At 45.0% G+C, this 17418-nt stretch overlaps 1 protein-coding gene across 9 annotated transcripts in view; it reads left to right on the plus strand.

Annotated features, from left to right (window-relative positions):
• STRBP (spermatid perinuclear RNA binding protein) overlaps nucleotides 1–17418 on the plus strand; it is a 121399-nt gene that overhangs the window by 71492 nt on the left and 32489 nt on the right. For 6 of the 9 annotated variants that reach the window (XM_080990890.1, XM_080990896.1, XM_080990892.1 and 3 more), the window contains 4 exons: nucleotides 2660–2825; nucleotides 4860–5004; nucleotides 16128–16222; nucleotides 16721–16816. In XM_080990890.1, coding sequence (XP_080847016.1) covers nucleotides 2660–2825; nucleotides 4860–5004; nucleotides 16128–16222; nucleotides 16721–16816 — 502 coding nt within the window. The remainder of the gene's footprint in view (nucleotides 1–2659; nucleotides 2826–4859; nucleotides 5005–16127; nucleotides 16223–16720; nucleotides 16817–17418) is intronic. The other 3 variants (XM_080990891.1, XM_080990893.1, XM_080990895.1) reach the window with 1 other exon arrangement.

Here is a 17418-nt window from a genome sequence, read left to right on the forward strand (position 1 = left end):
CCTAGAGGCTAGCATAGTCTGTTTAACCTTTAGCAAGCAGCTTGCTTTCCAATGTCTTTTTGGGATGGACGAAAGCAGCCTCTCCTACAGTTGCCTCCAAGGGAGAGGGACTCGATTCCCATGGCTTTGTATGAAAGGAGTGCTGTCTGGACAGCTTAGCCATCATGGAAAGAAAGCCTCCAGGAACCTCCAAAGAAAGAATCCAACTGGGTTCCTCAAGCGACCGTGTACAGGGTCAATGTATCTGGACAACTGAGAACTGAATACATGGTGCAGTGATGAAAAATGGTTCAGTCTGTCGAAGCCACAGATGATGTCTAAGCAACTTGTGCTGACAAAGACTGTTCGTAGGCTGTGCCCCAAGTCCACACTGTCGTGGGACTAAGCCCCATGGAGCGCAGTGGGGATGGTTTGCCAATAAAAATTCATAGGGTTGTACTGAATGCAGTAGAAATCAGCCTGATTAGCCACATTTCTTGCTGCATTTGTTAGGGATGTAACATTTAAGAACATAAGGGCCTGCTGGATCAGGGCAACAGCCCATTTAACCCAACATCCTGTTTTCACAGTGGCCAACCGGATGCCCATTGTGGGAGAAAAACAAGCAGGATTTGAGCACAAGGTCACACACACACACACACACACACACACACTTTTTTGTTTTTGTTTCCAGCAAGTGTTATTCAGAAGCCCTGCTGCCTCTAGCTGTGGAGACAGAGCCCAGCCATTGAGAGCCTCTCCTCCTCCATGAACTTGTCTCTTAAAGCCTTCCCAGTTGGTAGCCATCTCTGCCTGCTGTGGGAAGAAGAAGAAGAAGAGAAGAAGAGTTTGGATTTGATATCCCGCCTTTCACTCCCTTTAAGGAGTCTCAAAGCAGCTCACATTCTCCTTTCCCTTCCTCCCCCACAATAAACACTCTGTGAGGTGAGTGGGGCTGAGAGACTTCAGAGAAGTGTGCCTGGCCCAAGGACACCCAGCAGCTGCATGTGGAGGAGTGGGGAAGCGAACCTGGTTCCCCAGATTACAAAACTGCCACTCTTAACCACTACACCACACTGGCTGTGGGAGAGAGCTCCATAGTTTAACAGTGTGAAGGAGGACTTCCTTCCCTCTGTCCTGAATCTTCCAACATAATTAGCTGGAGCCAGTGTGGTGTAGTGGTTAAGAGCGGTGGACTCGTAATCTGGTGAACGGGGTTCGTGTCTCCGCTCCTCCACATGCAGCTGCTGGGTGACCTTGGGCCAGTCACACTTCTTTGAAGTCTCTCAGCCCCACTCACCTCACAGAGTGTTTGTTGTGGGGGAGGAAGGGAAAGGAGAATGTGAGCCGCTTTGAGACTCCTGAAGGGGAGTGAAAGGCGGGATATCAAATCCAAACTCTTCTTCTTCTTCTTCATCTTGTCTTCATCTGGATGTCACTGGACTCCAGCTCCCAGCAACGCCAATGGTCAGGGATGCTAGTGGCAGTGCAGGCTGCCAGCTCCCACAAGGCCACAGATTCCTCATCCCTCAGTCAGTTGAATCAATTTAAAAATAACTTTCTTTCAACTAAATATGGCCCTGATACAGCAACAGTTTCATTTATTATTAAGAGTATTTGAATACTTAAAAAGACTGCAAATAGGGAAGGGGCAGCAGGCTAGTGGCAGCGGACATGCTTGGCACGCAGAAGGTCACAGGTCCAGTCTTGGCACCTCCAGGTGAAACCCTGGGTAGCTGCCGCAACCACTGCCTGGGGGCTGTATCCAGCCCAATTGCCTTCTAAATCCGGCCTGCCGATGGTCCGGGAATCAGCGTGTTTTTACATGAATAGAATGTGTCCTTTTATTTAAAATGCATCTCTGGGTTATTTGTGGGGCATAGGAATTCATTCATTATTATTTTTCCAAAATACAGTCCGGCCCCCCACAAGGTCTGAGGGACAGTGGGCCGGCCCCCTGCTGAAAAAGTTTGCTGACCCTTGATTTAGAACCATGAGGGATCTTGTTTATTTTAAGGGGAAGCTCAGGAATAGCAAATGTGTTACGGCATAAAGTTTTATGGACTCAAGCTTACTTCATCAGATGCATTAAGTTTACAACCCAGTGGGGCGGATTTTGAACAATGATGTCAAAAGGAAGGGAAATGCCAAAAAGTACAGATCCTAATAATTACCTTATTGATGGTTAGCAGCAAACAAACTGGTAATTGACAATACAGGCATTTGAGAACTGGCAAGCTAGTTAACACATGGAATATGATAAAAATCCATTGTGCCAATTCAGCCCACAAATGATAGCACTGAGCTCCTTTGTGTGGCGACTCAATAGTGTCACCTTGGAGGCTTCCATTGAAGTTTCTTTCTTCAAGGACGGTTTCCCTAAGGTTAGTTGCAGAGGAAGTTTTTAAAGTGCCCCAAAACTCTTTGCTCTTTTTGCTGCAAGAGATGATTAACAGAGCTACACCTCTGGAAAACAAACTCATTACTTACAGGTTTTCTCCTTGTTATTACTCATAGCCCTCTGTCTCTTTCAGGAGTTTGAAATAAGGGTGCAGCAAAATTGTTGCCCTGTGCTAAGGGTGTGAGGCAGAACATATTGTTACATGCACACACATGTTGAGTGTGCAAAATATCACTGCAGTTATTGTTCTGGGGATAATATATCTATTCCTGTCTTCAGGGACCATGGTGGCCGGGTCTTGTGTGGAGTGATGAGGATTGGCTTGGTAGCGAAAGGTCTGCTGATAAAAGACGACATGGACTTGGAGCTGGTTCTTATGTGCAAAGAGAAGCCCACTGAGACCTTACTGTCTCTCGTCAAAGACAACCTCCCCATCCAAATCCAGGTGAGTAAAATTAGGGCAGTCTGTGGCTGTGATGAGTGGCTCAGCTAAGCACTGCTCAGCGCTGGTGTTTTTTATTTTAAAAATTGAATGCTGTCATGGGCAAAGAAGAAACATTAACTGAATTTTCCACCACGGAAAACCTGAAACAGTTTAAAGATGAATCGCTTGTTCTCTGCCCTTAAATCTAGGCTATCCTCCAGAGAAGGTGAGCAGAAATGGCACAAGTGCCTTGCTTTTCTCTGCTTTGTTCCTTCTGACTGTTGCTCAGGGCGATGGCTTGGAAACATCTTTTTTTTCTTTTCAGTATGCCCTTGCTGTGCCGTGATATATGGCCACAGTTCAGGAACCAAAATTCTGTAACCCAAAAGTGTGCTGGCTTTTTACAGGTTTGCAGAAAGCCGAACACTCAGCATGCAATTCTCTTGCAACACCCTTCTCCCCTAAAAAGCCAGAAGACTCATTTGTCTTAACAGTGAGATCTCATATTTGAGAATGACCAGGCCAGACCAAACCCAGTGTTCTGTTTTCAACTGTGGGCAAACAGAAGCTCCCCACAAGGTGTGGAAGTGTTAAGCATCCTCTGCAGTTTGTCCCCAGCACATGGGACACATTGCCATGGATATGCTCATCTTTGGGTATTATTCTTTTTATTATGATTTTTATAATTGGTGCTCCAGAACGTGTTCTTAACTGTTGTTGGGATCTTTTGATAAAGGATGCTATATAAACTGAATGAATAAAAAATAAATTCTGTGCATCTGCCTAGCCTGCCGCTCTTTTGTCATAGCTGTCAACTTTTCCCTTTTTTAGAGGGAAATTCCCTTATTCCGAATAGGATTCCTCACAAGAAAAGGGATAAGTTGATAGCTATGTCTTTTGTACGAGTGTATTATCTGTCCTTCAGTGGTCCCTTTCAGTGGAGTGTCTCTTTGAAAGTCCAGATGTGCATCAAAATTATTTGGGTCAAGAAGTTCTGAAAACATCAGTTTCAAGGAAGTCGAGAAACCCAGATATCACAGTAACAAATGTAGACAACACAGATTGGGGGGGGGGGGGAAAATAGGTCCCTCTGACCTGATCTAACAAAGCCTAAGTGCCTTCTTTGTTTCTGTTCTCTCTCAGAATTGGAGCTGCCCTCTCATTTATCTGTAAAACTACATCTAATAAATAGTACTAATGATTATAATGTTATTAAGGATATAAACTTTTTCTCACTAGGTTGGTAGGCAGCTAAGTAACAACTTTATTTGTTTGGCTGTAAGCCATTGCAAAACAGAAATAACTTTCAGCATTGGGAGCCACAATTTTAGCTCTTAATTTTCTGGCTGCCAAAACAAATAATTTAAGAATTCACACACAATTTAAAAGTAATAGTACTATTATTATTATTATTTTAAAAAAGTAATCACAGATGTCTCATAAAGCAAATTCTCCAACTCCCCTACTAAACTATGTGTGTCAAGAGAAGTTGTTATTATTTAGTATATATTGTCCACTTTGTAAGGGGCTCAGTTAGTGGAGAATGAGAACGGATAGGGGTATCTTCCTTCTGACTTGCCCTTTATAAAAAAGGAAAATGTGTGTTGGTTCAGACTGGCCTTTGAACCACTGGCAGCTCTAATACCTCTACTTTAACTGTTGCTGGGGTTGGATTCACTTTCGGAATAATCCACATAGTCACCAACAGGGTGTCCCCATCAACCCTGGGTGCTCAGGTTGGCCCACTACAAACTTCCCTGAGTTATGCATAAATAATGAGAACTTCTAAGTTCTCAGCCCAACTTAGAGGGAGAAGATTATATTGGCCTTACCATCTCCAGTGGAAGGAAAATGAGAAGATGGGTTGTTTGGTTTTCTAGTGTTGGTTTTCAAATTGTTTCAAAGGAACAGTTTCTAGGAAGTTAGTCAATACTTTGCCCTCCTGAAAATTTACAACTCCCATCAGCTCCATCCAGCATAAAGACGTCTTTTTCTTTGCTGAGATTGTGATTCCCCACCGCAGTGACTGAACTGAGCAATTCTGAACTGTTTCAGAAACTCACAGAGGAGAAATATCACGTGGAGCATCATGTGGGTGAGGCAGCCATCATCATCCGTAGCACAAAGGAGCTTCCACTAACTCTCAAGGTGACCCTAACCTCCCCTCTAATCCGGGACGAAGCTGAGAAGAAGGATGGAGGTATTGAGAGGAGTTCCCTTGTTTTCCTGATTGTGCTAATGATTTTCCTCCTTATACTGTGCAGGTGAAAAGGGAGTTCTCTCTCCTTGTTGTGCTACCAGCAAACCTCAGTTTACTTGCCAAAAGGATGGGGAGAAGCATCTGATCTCACTAGGGATTCGACAGCCCCATTCAGAGAAAGCTGTATACAGGAGTACAGTTGCTAAGCTTCAGTTAACTCTGTTTGTTAGTTTATGAGATTGTTACTAGGACACTATTTTCAGAACAGCCCACCCAAGTCAGCTTTCAATATCATATAAACATGGTTCATTCGGGTCCTTTTCCATGGCTGACCCTAGATGTTAGAATGCACTCCTCTGATAGGTTCATCTTGCCCCCACTTCTCACTCCTGTGTGAAAATCTCTCTGTTAAGGCAGGTCTTGGTCTAAAATATTATTAATTTTTATTCCTGGGGTGGGGAACCTTTTGGTTCTGCAGATGATGTTGAACTCCCAACCATCCTTGACCATTGGCCATGATGGCTGGGGCTGATGGGAGTTGGAGCCCATCTAGAGGGTCACAGCTTACCCACCCGTTTTCTTCCCTCTGAGATACTGCTTTTGCTACTAATCCCCAACTCTTACATAATTTTTATTAGTTTTCCAATATACCCCAAATAATAGCCAAATTATAACAATAACAATTAATCCCCAAATTATACAATTATCAAAGTGGCAATCAACTTCAAATTAATACATTTTAGTTCTAGTGACTCCCTGCCTGATGGTTTGGGTGCATTTCACTGCGTCAATTACAATACAATTACAATAATCCTTAATCAGCTGCTACAGAATTAGTGATTTCCACTTGTGATGTTACAATATATAAGTTTATAAAGCTTCATGTGTGGAACTCAAAACTATTATCTTTCTTCTGCCCTGCGTGTGAAAACTGTTATATCGATGGAGATTCCTTCTGTCCATATATGGTGTTGCCTCTTTCACGTCCCAGCTGTTGTTTTCTCCCATCATGGCTTTGGGCAGAACTGAATCTCCAAGTTTCTCAGAGGTCTTATTTCTCCGTCCCTTGCTTTGATGTCCCGGAACAGGCGACAGTCTGCTAGAAACCATTCTGTCTCACTAGTAAAACATGTCATAGATCTTTGCCATTTCCCCCTCAACCTAGGAAAAGGTGGGCAGTTTTCAAATGCACTGAAGATTTGCCGTATTTTTTCGTGTATAATACTAGGTTTTTTTAAACAAAAAATTAGGTTTAAAATTAGGGCTCATCTTATGCACAGGTAGTCCTGAGGGGTGTTTTCTTAATTTGGAGTCCCCAAAAATAGGGGGTGTCTTATACATGGAAAAATACGGTAATACTCCTTTCCAACTTCCAGAATCTCTGCAGGGTTCTGATCACAGCCCCCAAATTCTTTTCCTTCCAGCTGGAGATTTATGGCCCAATTAAACTTTATCTTACATTACATTCTGTCAGTAGAACACACAAATCTCAGTCTCTCTTTCCTTGTCTGTTGTTTTTTAAATGGAGGTGAGGGGAATTTCCAACACTGTCATATTTGAGCTTTCCCTCCCCCTCCTTTCTTCATTTCAAATCACACAGCTTCCATTTTTTGCTTGCTAATATCAATATTACTCCAACCCCGCTTCCTCACTTGTAAAGATATTTTTATTTTATATTCTGGAGAGGGTTGCCAAATCATAAATATATAAAAGAAGCTTAGAATAAACAAACCGTGGGCTTCCCTCCCCCCAACTGATTCTCACGCCAAAGAAAATCTTATTTCAATTCAAACTTCTGATCCCTGTAGCTGGTATATTTGGCAATATGTTGTTGCAACCCTTATGCCGGTATTTTAAAGCCAGTTAAAAGGAGAACCTCTGTTTCTTAATGGCAGCATAGGAGGGTTTTCGCCAGGCAAAGTGCTTTTGCACTCAGCAGCCCCCGGCCTCCCACATTCCATGCTAGAGTTGGAGCCAGGCACCGAGATGAACTGTGATTGAAGCCCCTTCCCCCTGTCCCTGGGGGGAACTTGCAAGGATTATTTGCCCTCTGTCATCTTTGTTTTTCATTCATCGACGATCCCCCGCTGTTGTGGGGGCTGCCTCCATTAAGACAGGCAGGACCGGAATCCTTCTAACCCAAACTCTTAACATGTTGCCCATGGGAAAATGATTATGATTAAGTTTTTGGACTACAAGGCTGTGTTCCTGTCCGTGACGTTGAGTATGCTGCAAGCAGGACTTTAAATTTATTTCAGAAACAGACTGGTCTCCTATCCAGATGGAACAGAATCTTTCCCTATACATAACTCTTAGCTTTGCAAACATCATTTGGTCTAGACCAGTGGTTCCCAAACTTTCTCGGACCACTGCCCCCTTGGTTCCACAAATTCATCCCCAGTGCCTCCTACCCCATAAAAGCAGTATTCAAAAAAGTGGTTTGCATGACCCAACAAGGAAGATGATAACCACAAAACCCAAAACAGTAAGAATTAATTGCACATTTATTCAAAATCCAATTTAAAATATTTTAGTTTAATTAACTAATTCAGCAAAATGAATGAACAGTGATACCAGCTTTTCAGTTTCTGGTATTCATTTACATATCCCTTGCCGTCCCCAGTAATCCACCCCCCCCCCCCGAGCTATACTACCCACTTGGGGAACCACTGGTCTTCGGGAACCACTGTTAAATTGATCAGCTCACATTTCTGGGGTGGGGAAGGGGTGGACAGGACTGGGTTAGACAACCTGGTACCCTCTAGATCAGCGGTTCTCAACCTATGGGTCCCCAGATGTCGCTGGACTACAACTCCCATCATCCCTGAGCTCTGGCCTTGCTAGCTAGGGTGGTGGGAGTTGTAGTTCAACAACATCTGGGGACCCACAGGTTGAGAAAGGCTGCTCTAGATGTTGTTGGACTCCCTTCAGCCCCAGCCAAGAGTGGCCAGTGGTCAAGGGTGATTGTAGTTCAGTGACACCTGGAAGGTAACCAGGTTGCCTACCCCTTGGCTGGGATTTTTGGCCCCCGCCTAGCTTTGTGGCTTTGTGTGTATGTTAAAGGTAGTCAACGACTGTGCTGTGCCTCTGCTGCCTCCTTTCGGAACGAGTGTCAGGTCCTACTTTTATACCTGCTCAGCTTGGACTTTGGCACACCTAGCAAATTCCTTTGCTGGCTCCCTTTCAGTTTTGCTATTGGTTAACAACAGATACCAAGTCTGTTTGCTTTTTGATTAAATGCTGTGTTAAATAATCTGAGCCTTAAGAGTGGATACTCTGGAGAAGGGGCTTCTCACAAATGCGTTGCCCAACATGGTGGTGATGAAGCTGTTGGGTATTTTTCCTTCTCCAGAAGATTCCCCTTCTCTGCTAATTATTGATGTGTGTTTACCTTTAAGCCAATAATACCCATGAGCAGGACAGAGTTGAGGTTACTGCTAAAGTGCCATACTTAAACCGCTGCACATAACGTTCTCTGGGTGTCATCTGTCTCCTCGCCGTGTCTTGTCCCATCTCCTGTTACGCACTTGGACTTTGCTGTTCAGGCACAAGAAAAGACATGGATGGAGGATGTTTCCTCTGCATTCATAGGAAGCCGGCGATAAAGTTGAGCACCAACCCTACCCCAAGTACCCCCTTACCCAAGAGTAGGCCACATTGAACTCCATGGGACTTACTTATGAGTAGGCACACATAGGGTTGTCCCATTCATCCCCACTGGAATAGAATTCCTGCCTTGTGTCTCCAGTGCTTTATATCCTCCCCCTCCCCATAATTTAGCTATTGAGCAATGTCAGACTTTTGACTCCTGGTTGCTCTTTCTCCATTTCTAGACATACCACACATTCCTCTGTTTCCCCTCTCCCCTCACTGCCCTCCACCCCACACAGAACCATCATCACTATGAGAAGCGTTGGTCAGTTTTAATTTGTCCCTTCAGGATGGAATTGGGGACAGGTGTTTGGAGCCCCTGGAAGGAGAAGTGTTTCACACAGGTGGAATGGCGATAGGGGTGCTTCATGGCCAAAGTGGATGGGTTGGAGATGTAGATGTGTGGAAGCGGGAATTGGGAAGGTAATAGGCTGAATGCCTCACACCAAGCCCTCGCCTTTGCAGGGATTCAGTGGGGAGCAGAAATCCTTGCTTTTTCTCCCCTATAAAAACTCTCTGTAGGCAGTGAATTCAGAAGGCAGGCAGCAAAGTGGCCCAGTTTTGCAAACTACCAGAGGCAATGGTTGACTACCAGGCCTGGCCTAAATTTGTGGGCCCCTGCAACTAATAAACTGCATTAATTTAGCAGGGGTAAATGCCAGCCCCTGGCTTAGCAATCGTAATTGTAAGCATTTTATTAGAATCCAGACTTTCCCTCCAGGCATGGATTGAAAGAATCGGGAATTAATACAAGATATGTGAAGCATCACTGAGTTGTTAAGGAGACATGGAAACAGTGGTAGAGAAACAGATACCCTCTTTTAAATCCCAGTATATTTTTGAGGATAACACTTTCTTCTCAAGGACAATGTACTTCACTGATGTACCAAAGCAATCCAATTCTGCTCATTTGAAAAATGAAATTCTGTGTGGTGTAGAGAAGTGGATAGGAACTTTCCTCTCTTCTAAGCTACAAGCCAGTGGGAGACATCCAATGGATCTGCATGCTGGGAGATTTGAAAGAGACAAAAGGAAGTACTTCTTCCCAAAGCGTATGGTTAGATTCTGAAATTTGCCACAAGGTGTATCATCGGCCTTAAAAGTGGATTAGCCTCATCTGTCACAGATCTGTCAATAGCTACCAGTCATGATGGCCACATTTTGCCTGTAGTGTTGAGTAATATGTACTCAGTAGGTTTCTAAATACCAGTTGTTGAGCAACATGAGGGGAAAGAGATCTGCTGCACGCGGATCCTGCCCGTTGGCTTCCCATTGGGGCATCTGGTTGGCTTCTGTGAGACCAGGAGGCTGGACTAGGTGGAGCTTTGGTCTGACCCAGAAGGGGGCTTCTGATGTTCTTGTCTACTCAATATGCATTGGGAATAAAGAAGTTAGGTTTGGGGTTGGTTTGGTTTTTTAAAACCATTTTATGAAGTTATTACCTTGATTTTTCCCAGAGGCAAAAAATCAGCCTCCCACCCACCTTTTCTTATCTGTTCTTATTTGTGAAAAGAATGGAAAAAAGAGAAGTCAGCAGGGTTGAGAGTGGGCAAGGCTTGTGGTTGGTAGAGAGAATGAGAAGGAGAACTAGAAGGATCGTATGTTAGATAAATTATGAATCTTGATATATAGCCGGCACGTCCAGCTTCCAAAAGGTTGTGATCTACTCCCAGTACAAAAAACTGGCAGTGATCTCCCCATTGTCATTGGAGGGACAAGGAGCGTGCGCAGGGTGGTGTGTGGAAGGAGGTGGCTAACTGGACACGGGAGGGGGGAGTTTATGGGGGGGAGGAAAGGGAGGCAAAAGTTCTCTCTCTCCCCCAGCCAGCCCTTTCTCTCTCCTCCTAAAGCAGCTCCCCCCCCAAGCCAGCCCTTTCTCTCCCCCCCCCCGCCCCCATCAAAGGGAGCCATGCAGCTGACGCGGATCCTGATAGCGCCTGCCCTCCCTTCTTTCCTCCCACCTTTCACCCCCATTGTCAAAGGGACCCAGTGCTGGAGCCGCTGCTGAAGCTGTGAAGACTGGACCCGGGTGGCAAGCGCAAGGAATGTCACCTGGCCTGGCCTTCCTGGTGGCAGCGGAGGGACCCAGTGCCAGGGCTGCTGCTGCAGCTGTGAAGGCCAGGCGACGTTCCTTGCACTTGCCGCACAGCCCAGCATTCCTATAGTTTTGTTGGTTGCTGACCATTTCTTTTTTAGCTGTAACAATTTGGAGTTTTTATATATTTATACCAGAGGCACAGAACTAGGGTCTCTCTAGATGTTGCTAGGCTACAGCTCCCATCATCCCTGACCACTGGCCATATTGGCTGGGGGGTTTGTTCCCCATCAACATGTGGAGAGAAAGGGCCACAGGTCTCTCCCCCCCCCCCCCCAATCCCTAATAGATGCATACGCTGGGACTTTGCTCAGTGGGCCCTTAAAAAACTCTTTTTAAATTCTCTTTTTGCCCTTTTTTAAAAAATGTGCTGATTCCACCCCTCCTCTGCAAATCCTTCTTTTGAATTATAGAATTCATCTAACCCCTGCAATGAAGGAATCAATTATTCTGCCGTGTGTATATAAGTTTCTCCTTTCCCAGTAGGTGGAAATATGTTTCATTCTCGTTTCTTGGTCCCTTCAGATCTCTCTGCCATGCCCTGCCCTGTCCCATTGGCCCAACTCTGCAAATGAGCTGCCTTTAGTTATCCTGCACCAACAGACCTGACACCCAGCTCAGTCTCTGGGCTGAATTTGGAGGGTGGGTGAGCAGAAGAGAGAAGACCTCCCCAAGGAAAGCCTGCAGCTTTTTGACCCTGCCTCCTTTAAAAAATAATAAATCTCTTGGGTTAAGGGAGCATACAAATAACTGAAGGGTTGCAGTTTTAATGGGCCAGGTGGAGGTGAGCAGGAGCACAGGTGGCACAGCCCAAGGCAGAACAGAGCTTTTCACTCTGGAGGGCAGTTCCCCATGGCTGCATTTCACCCCAGATGTGTTTGCGGCACTGCCCCACAGTCCTTCCTTCCTTGCTTACATTCCTCTCCCCCCTCCACCCGTGTAATGAAGTGGTTAAAGTCACCCAGTCCTGTCCACCCGAATGTCTTTTTTGCAGATGTTTTGCCTCCCTGACGGTCAGAGCATGAGCTGGCACACCTATTCTAGTGAGGGTCGCCAAAACGAGTCCTGACGCTGTGAGCCACCCCCTTGAAGATTCCACTTTTCTCTCCATCTCTCTGTTCCTCTGCAACACTTAACTCTCACGCATTGGCTGCCTGCGACGTGGGGGACTCGGCCTTGCGGAAACAGAGAGGATAAACTGAGCTTCTCAGAGCCTCGCTGCTTTCAAAGGCTTCCTAACACATTCACCATGGCCTCTTCAATTAATGCTAAATGAGCACTGTGGAAGCCCAGCCCCTGTGGGTGTTGCGTTTTTTTTGGTGATAGTTATCTTCTTCCGGGTAACTTATTAAGGCAGACAGAATCTGTCTTACTTGAGCAAAGTTCCTCATTTGTGCCGCTCTTAAGGTTCTGCTTGCTTTGCCAGCGGCTTTAATGGTTACCTGGTTGCACGATTTCCCTGCAAGGTGGGCCCAGGTGCTCTCTGCATGGTTGGTGGAGCGGCCTTGCAGCCGGTCAGTCTCTCTTGTTGTTTTCCCCCACCCCCGCAATTTATTAAAAGAGATTCTTACTCACCCACTGGTTGCTGTATTGTCCAAAGCATGATCTTGAAGCAGATGTTTCTATTGTCTCCCCCAACTCCCCCCACCAGATGCATGCAAAATGTTTTTGTTCTGCATCAGGAAATATCCTGGTTTTAACCATTGGAGAAAGGAAATGGCAAAGCCCTTTCCACTCACAGAACTAAAAGATGCTGGCAAGAGTTGGGGTTGGAGGGGAGAAACAAAACAGCAACTTTTAAAAAAAATCTCCAAACTGTCCTTTATTGTGCTTGTAAAAACATCCAGCAGCTAATCCCATTTACGACTTTGCAGCTTTTATTGGGAGTGTTGCAATCCTGTTGATGTGCGTAATGCAAAGAACAATGCAAATATCTGCTGCAAAGTTAATATGGGTTGAACCATAACTGTGTGGTGCTTTGCAGCTCCTTTTTGTCACAGCCAGAGCTGAAAGCTGCAAATCAAGACGGCTTTGGATTTTCTTTGAGGTTTATGCTCTTCTACGCTTGTTAATTTCTTCTGCTAGATTACGGGTTGCATAGGGCTGTGACACGCTGAACCGGCAGGCTTTCCAGACCGCAGTAGATAAAATGATAAACCCAGCTACTTTTTATAAACTAAACTTGGATTCTCTTTCAGCAATAAGAGAGGATGCCTAAATAATTTTATTTCAGGAAATGTAAATTCTTGAATATCTAATGTTCCTGTAAGCCATGTCCATACCATCAATGAGAGAGAACAATTTTAAGCTTTTAAGTCTCTCTCTTTATGGCTCCAGAGCAGGGATCCTCAGAGATACAGTCCTCTGATGACAGCAGCCCCAAGGAGATAGAGCCATGCCTTGGAGGAACCAGAGTCCACATCTCCTCCCCACAGTCCTGAAGAGGAGGAGCCTTTGTCATCAGACTCAGGAGTTTCTCTTGCAGGCTGCTCAGAGAGATCAGTGGAGCCCTGATGAGATACCACCACCACCATCGTTTCTGTTTATAGACCATTTAACATTTGAAAAATCTCAAAGCAGCTTACAGTAGGTAAATATATAAGCATATGTGCACAGTAAGCACAGCAAAACCATGTCAAATGATACACATAAGAAAATACGTAAAACAATATCCATAAACATAAACATGAAGCTCAGTGGCTGACCTTGGGTCAGTTACAGCCTCTTAACCTATCTTAGAAGGTCACTGTAGTGATTAAAACTGGGGAGGGGGTTTAACCATGTACTCCTTGGAGAAAAATATGGGAAATAAACAAGCTCTTCTGCTTACCTGCTTAAGAAAGCTGGAGTGGCCAGCCAGATGGCGATGTCAGTCGCTAATCTGCCATCCAGAGATCTTCACATGGTCGCAGTTGGACCCATGCCAGGTGCAAAATGCATGCACCTTGCGCCTGGGAGATTTCTAACACCACATAACATGCACAATATTTCCACAGCTTGAAACTCCAGTACCTAGAAGAAGCCCCTGACAGCAGAATAAGGCACTAGGCCTTTACCTTGCCAGATACAGAGTTCAAGGTGTGGGGCTCTGCCCCATGAACCCCTGGCCCTGGCTATATCAATCTGCAAGTTGCTGCAGGATCCTGTTGATGTTCTGGCTCAGCTACAGGAGTCGTGGTCCCGAAACTCACACCATGGTCCCTCTCCGTGGTGCTGACCATACCTTGCCTCACCTGCCTGCCTTCCTGGAAATCCAAGGCTCCTGACTTCCCCCCATCACCAGTCTCTGACAGTGGGCAGCCCAATGCATCAGGACAGCTTTTGCCCAGATGTTGGACGACTGTTTTATTGGAGCTCCAAAATATTGCATATGACTATCAGCGCAGCTTGGCCCCTGCCAAAGCATACAAGCATTTCGGCTTTGCGTATGTGAATCTGCTTTGTTCTGTGTTAGCCCAGGTAGCCCAATGCAGGCTACTCTGGCTAGCCATCACTCTGGATGGTTCACACAGAACCGTTTAACTGGCAATGGTCAGGATTAAGCCTGATGCCTTCTGCATGCCAAGCAGGTGCTCTCACTGAACTATGACCCCCATATATTGGTCCGTTTAGCATGCTCCTGTTTACTTCAGGGTCGCTGCTGGGCTCCCAGCTCCTGCCAACCCAGCTAGCGTGTCAGGGATGGTTTGAGCTGTTGACCTGCAGCAGCAGGTAGGCCACAGCTTCCCCTCCCTCCTTACCACAGGTCTTGAAATCTCTGGGAAGAAACATACTCCACTCCACCAAAAAAATTATCTGGAAATTGAGCTGGGATCTTGTGCATGTGCTCTGAAGTGTGGTATTGACATGACCCTTGCCCATACAAATATTTGAGACCCACACAGTCATCTCATATATTTCCTGTGAATGTAAGAAAATTTCTGCTCAATCATATCAAAGTCATAATCATAATAATAATAATAATAATAATAATAATAATAATAATAATTTATTATTTATACCTCACCCATCTGGCTGGGTTTCCCCAGGCACTCTGGGCGGCTTCCAACAAAGTATTAAAATACAGTGGTCTGTTAAACATTAAAAGCTTCCCTAAACAGGGCTGCCTTCAGATGTCTTTTAAAGCTAGGATAGCTGCTTATTTCCTTCACATCTGGTGGGAGGGCGTTCCACAGGGCGGGCGCCACTACCGAGAAGGCCCTCTGCCTGGTTCACTGTAACTTGGCTTCTCGCAGGGAGGGAACCACTAGAAGGCCCTCGGCGCTGGACCTCAGTGTCCGGGCAGAACAATGGGGGTGGAAATGCTCCTTCAGGTCTACTGGACCGAGGCCAGTGTTCTGCTTCCCATAGTGGCCAAGTGGATGCCTCTGGGGTGTCCCTATGCATGCATGTGAGTGCAATAACTCATGGTCCCAAGTGGTTCATATTCAGAGGAATACTGCCTATGAATCCAGAACTTCCATGCAGCCATTGGGACTAGTTGTCACTAATAACCTAAGCGAAATTGTCTAATTCCCCTTTAAAGCCATCTGAGCTTTAAGGTGGTGTGGCTTTAAAAAGAGAAGTGAATCCTTGTGGATGTGAATTTCCCTGTGCTGAAAAAATAAAGATGCTGTGGATTGTCCAGTTGCAATTGGCTAAAACATGTTTAATTGCTGCAAAAAAGTATGGGGTTTTTTTTTTGCAAAAAGAGCATAAACGTCAGTAGAGGTGTTGCTGTCTTGCCAAGTTGTGACTGCATCTGGGTTGCAGCTCTGGCTGAGACATTTGTCCAGTTGCCAAATGCACAGAGTTTCTTGGCTCCTGGGGTTTTAATGGCAATATCTGATCATTGTTAAACATCCCAACCTCGCTCCCTGGAAATTGGAAGGGGGGACGCTGGGGTGAGAATAATAAAGAATTGATCACTACATTCAGAGAGAGGGGAACTGCCAAAGTCCTTCCCAGGCGCCAGGATGTGCTGAATATTTTGTAAATCTCTTCTGGTTTTATTTTCCATTCGACTCCAAAAGTCTTAGCAGGGATGATGCAAAGCGTTACACTTTTTATGGTCTGCCCCCGATGTGTTACATTTTTAAATTAAAAAAATTAATAAGATCCCAGATTCACTGTGGCCAATTGGGGAAAAAATGCCTTCTTTTACATGGACACATATTTACTATTTCGAAAATTGGCTTCGTTTATTTTATGAAATGTCATTTTGCAGTGCTGGGAGAAGAAAATAAAATTTGGGGTGGAATCAAAAGGACTTCTGGGAGCCTTATTAAGTCCCCCACCCCCCTCTTCATGCTGCCAAGTCTTCTGTGTTTTTGTGACAGAAACCCCCTTGGTCAAATGGTGTCTGTCTCTGTTTTTCTTTATATTCCCCTTTTCCCAGTAGACAGTGTTCCGATGAAAGACCCTCCGGACTTACTCGACAGGCAAAAATGCCTTGATGCTTTGGCGTCTCTGCGGCATGCCAAATGGTTCCAGGTTGGGCTTTTCGTTCTTACCTTATTGTAGAAGTTGCTGCTTTCCCCATTTTACTTTTTGTCTTTCTTTCTTTCTTTCTTTCTATTTTGAAACACATCAGAAATGCCGCCTTTTTTATTTTTATATTTTAGTGTTTTCAGTCCCCTTCTCTACTCAACAGCTGAGATATTGCAGATCTGTGAGCCACTTGCTTCTCACATGTGATGGTCTGGAATGGTTACAAAGCGATGTCATAATGCTGCTTTTTTAAAAAATTCTTTCTTCCTTTTCTTATCCTGCCTCCTGTTTTAAAAAAAAAGAAAGCAATTCTACCCCCGCCCCCTAGTTTTGGGTAACTTTTTTTACTGTCATATTGTTGTTATGCATGTTTGTATGTAAAAGAGTGTTCCTTATATCCCTGTACATTAAAAACAAAACACAGAGGCTTGCTTTTAAAAAACAACAACTGCTTATTCTGGGCATTTTTCAAGTGGATTGGAACAATTCTGTTTGTTTTAGGCAAGGGCAAATGGACTAAAGTCCTGTGTGATTGTGCTGCGTATTCTGCGAGATTTGTGCAACAGAGTCCACACTTGGGCGCCGCTGAAAGGATGGGTGAGTACTGGAATGAAATTGAGCCCCACCAGTTGGAAAAGGGTTGTTAAATTGCATGGTGGGGGAAAGAGAGATTACAAGCTCATCATTTCCTTCATTCCAAAGAGTATTGAGGATTTAAAAATAAAATAAAATCATTCTTTATTAAAAACGTAACTTGTAAAAGGTCACAGATAGTTGAAGGGCCAAAGAAAGGCCTGGTTATAGGGGAATGTTTTTGGCTGGCATCTAAAGATACGTAAGGAAGACAACAGGCAAGTCTTCCTAGGGAGAACATTCGACAAACAGGGAGCCACTGCTGAGAAGGCCTATTCTTGTGTTGCTGCTCTCCAGACCTCCCATGGAGGGGTAACTTGAAGAAGGACCTGAGATGATGATCATGGGATCTGAGTTGGTTCATATAAGGAGAGGCAGTCCTTAGGTTATTGTGGTTCCTAGTTGCATAAGGCTTTATAGGTCAAGACCAGCACTTTGGAATGGGGCTTGGGAACTAATTGGCAGCCAGTGCAGTTGGGCCAGGGTTGGCGTTATGAGCTCAAGCCATCTTGCCCTGGTGAGCAGCTTGGCTGCTGGATTCCGCGCGAGCTGAAGCTTCCGAACCA

Source organism: Podarcis pityusensis (assembly GCF_964106645.2).
Source record: "Podarcis pityusensis genome assembly, chromosome: Z".
In the NCBI taxonomy this organism is placed as follows: domain Eukaryota; kingdom Metazoa; phylum Chordata; class Lepidosauria; order Squamata; family Lacertidae; genus Podarcis; species Podarcis pityusensis.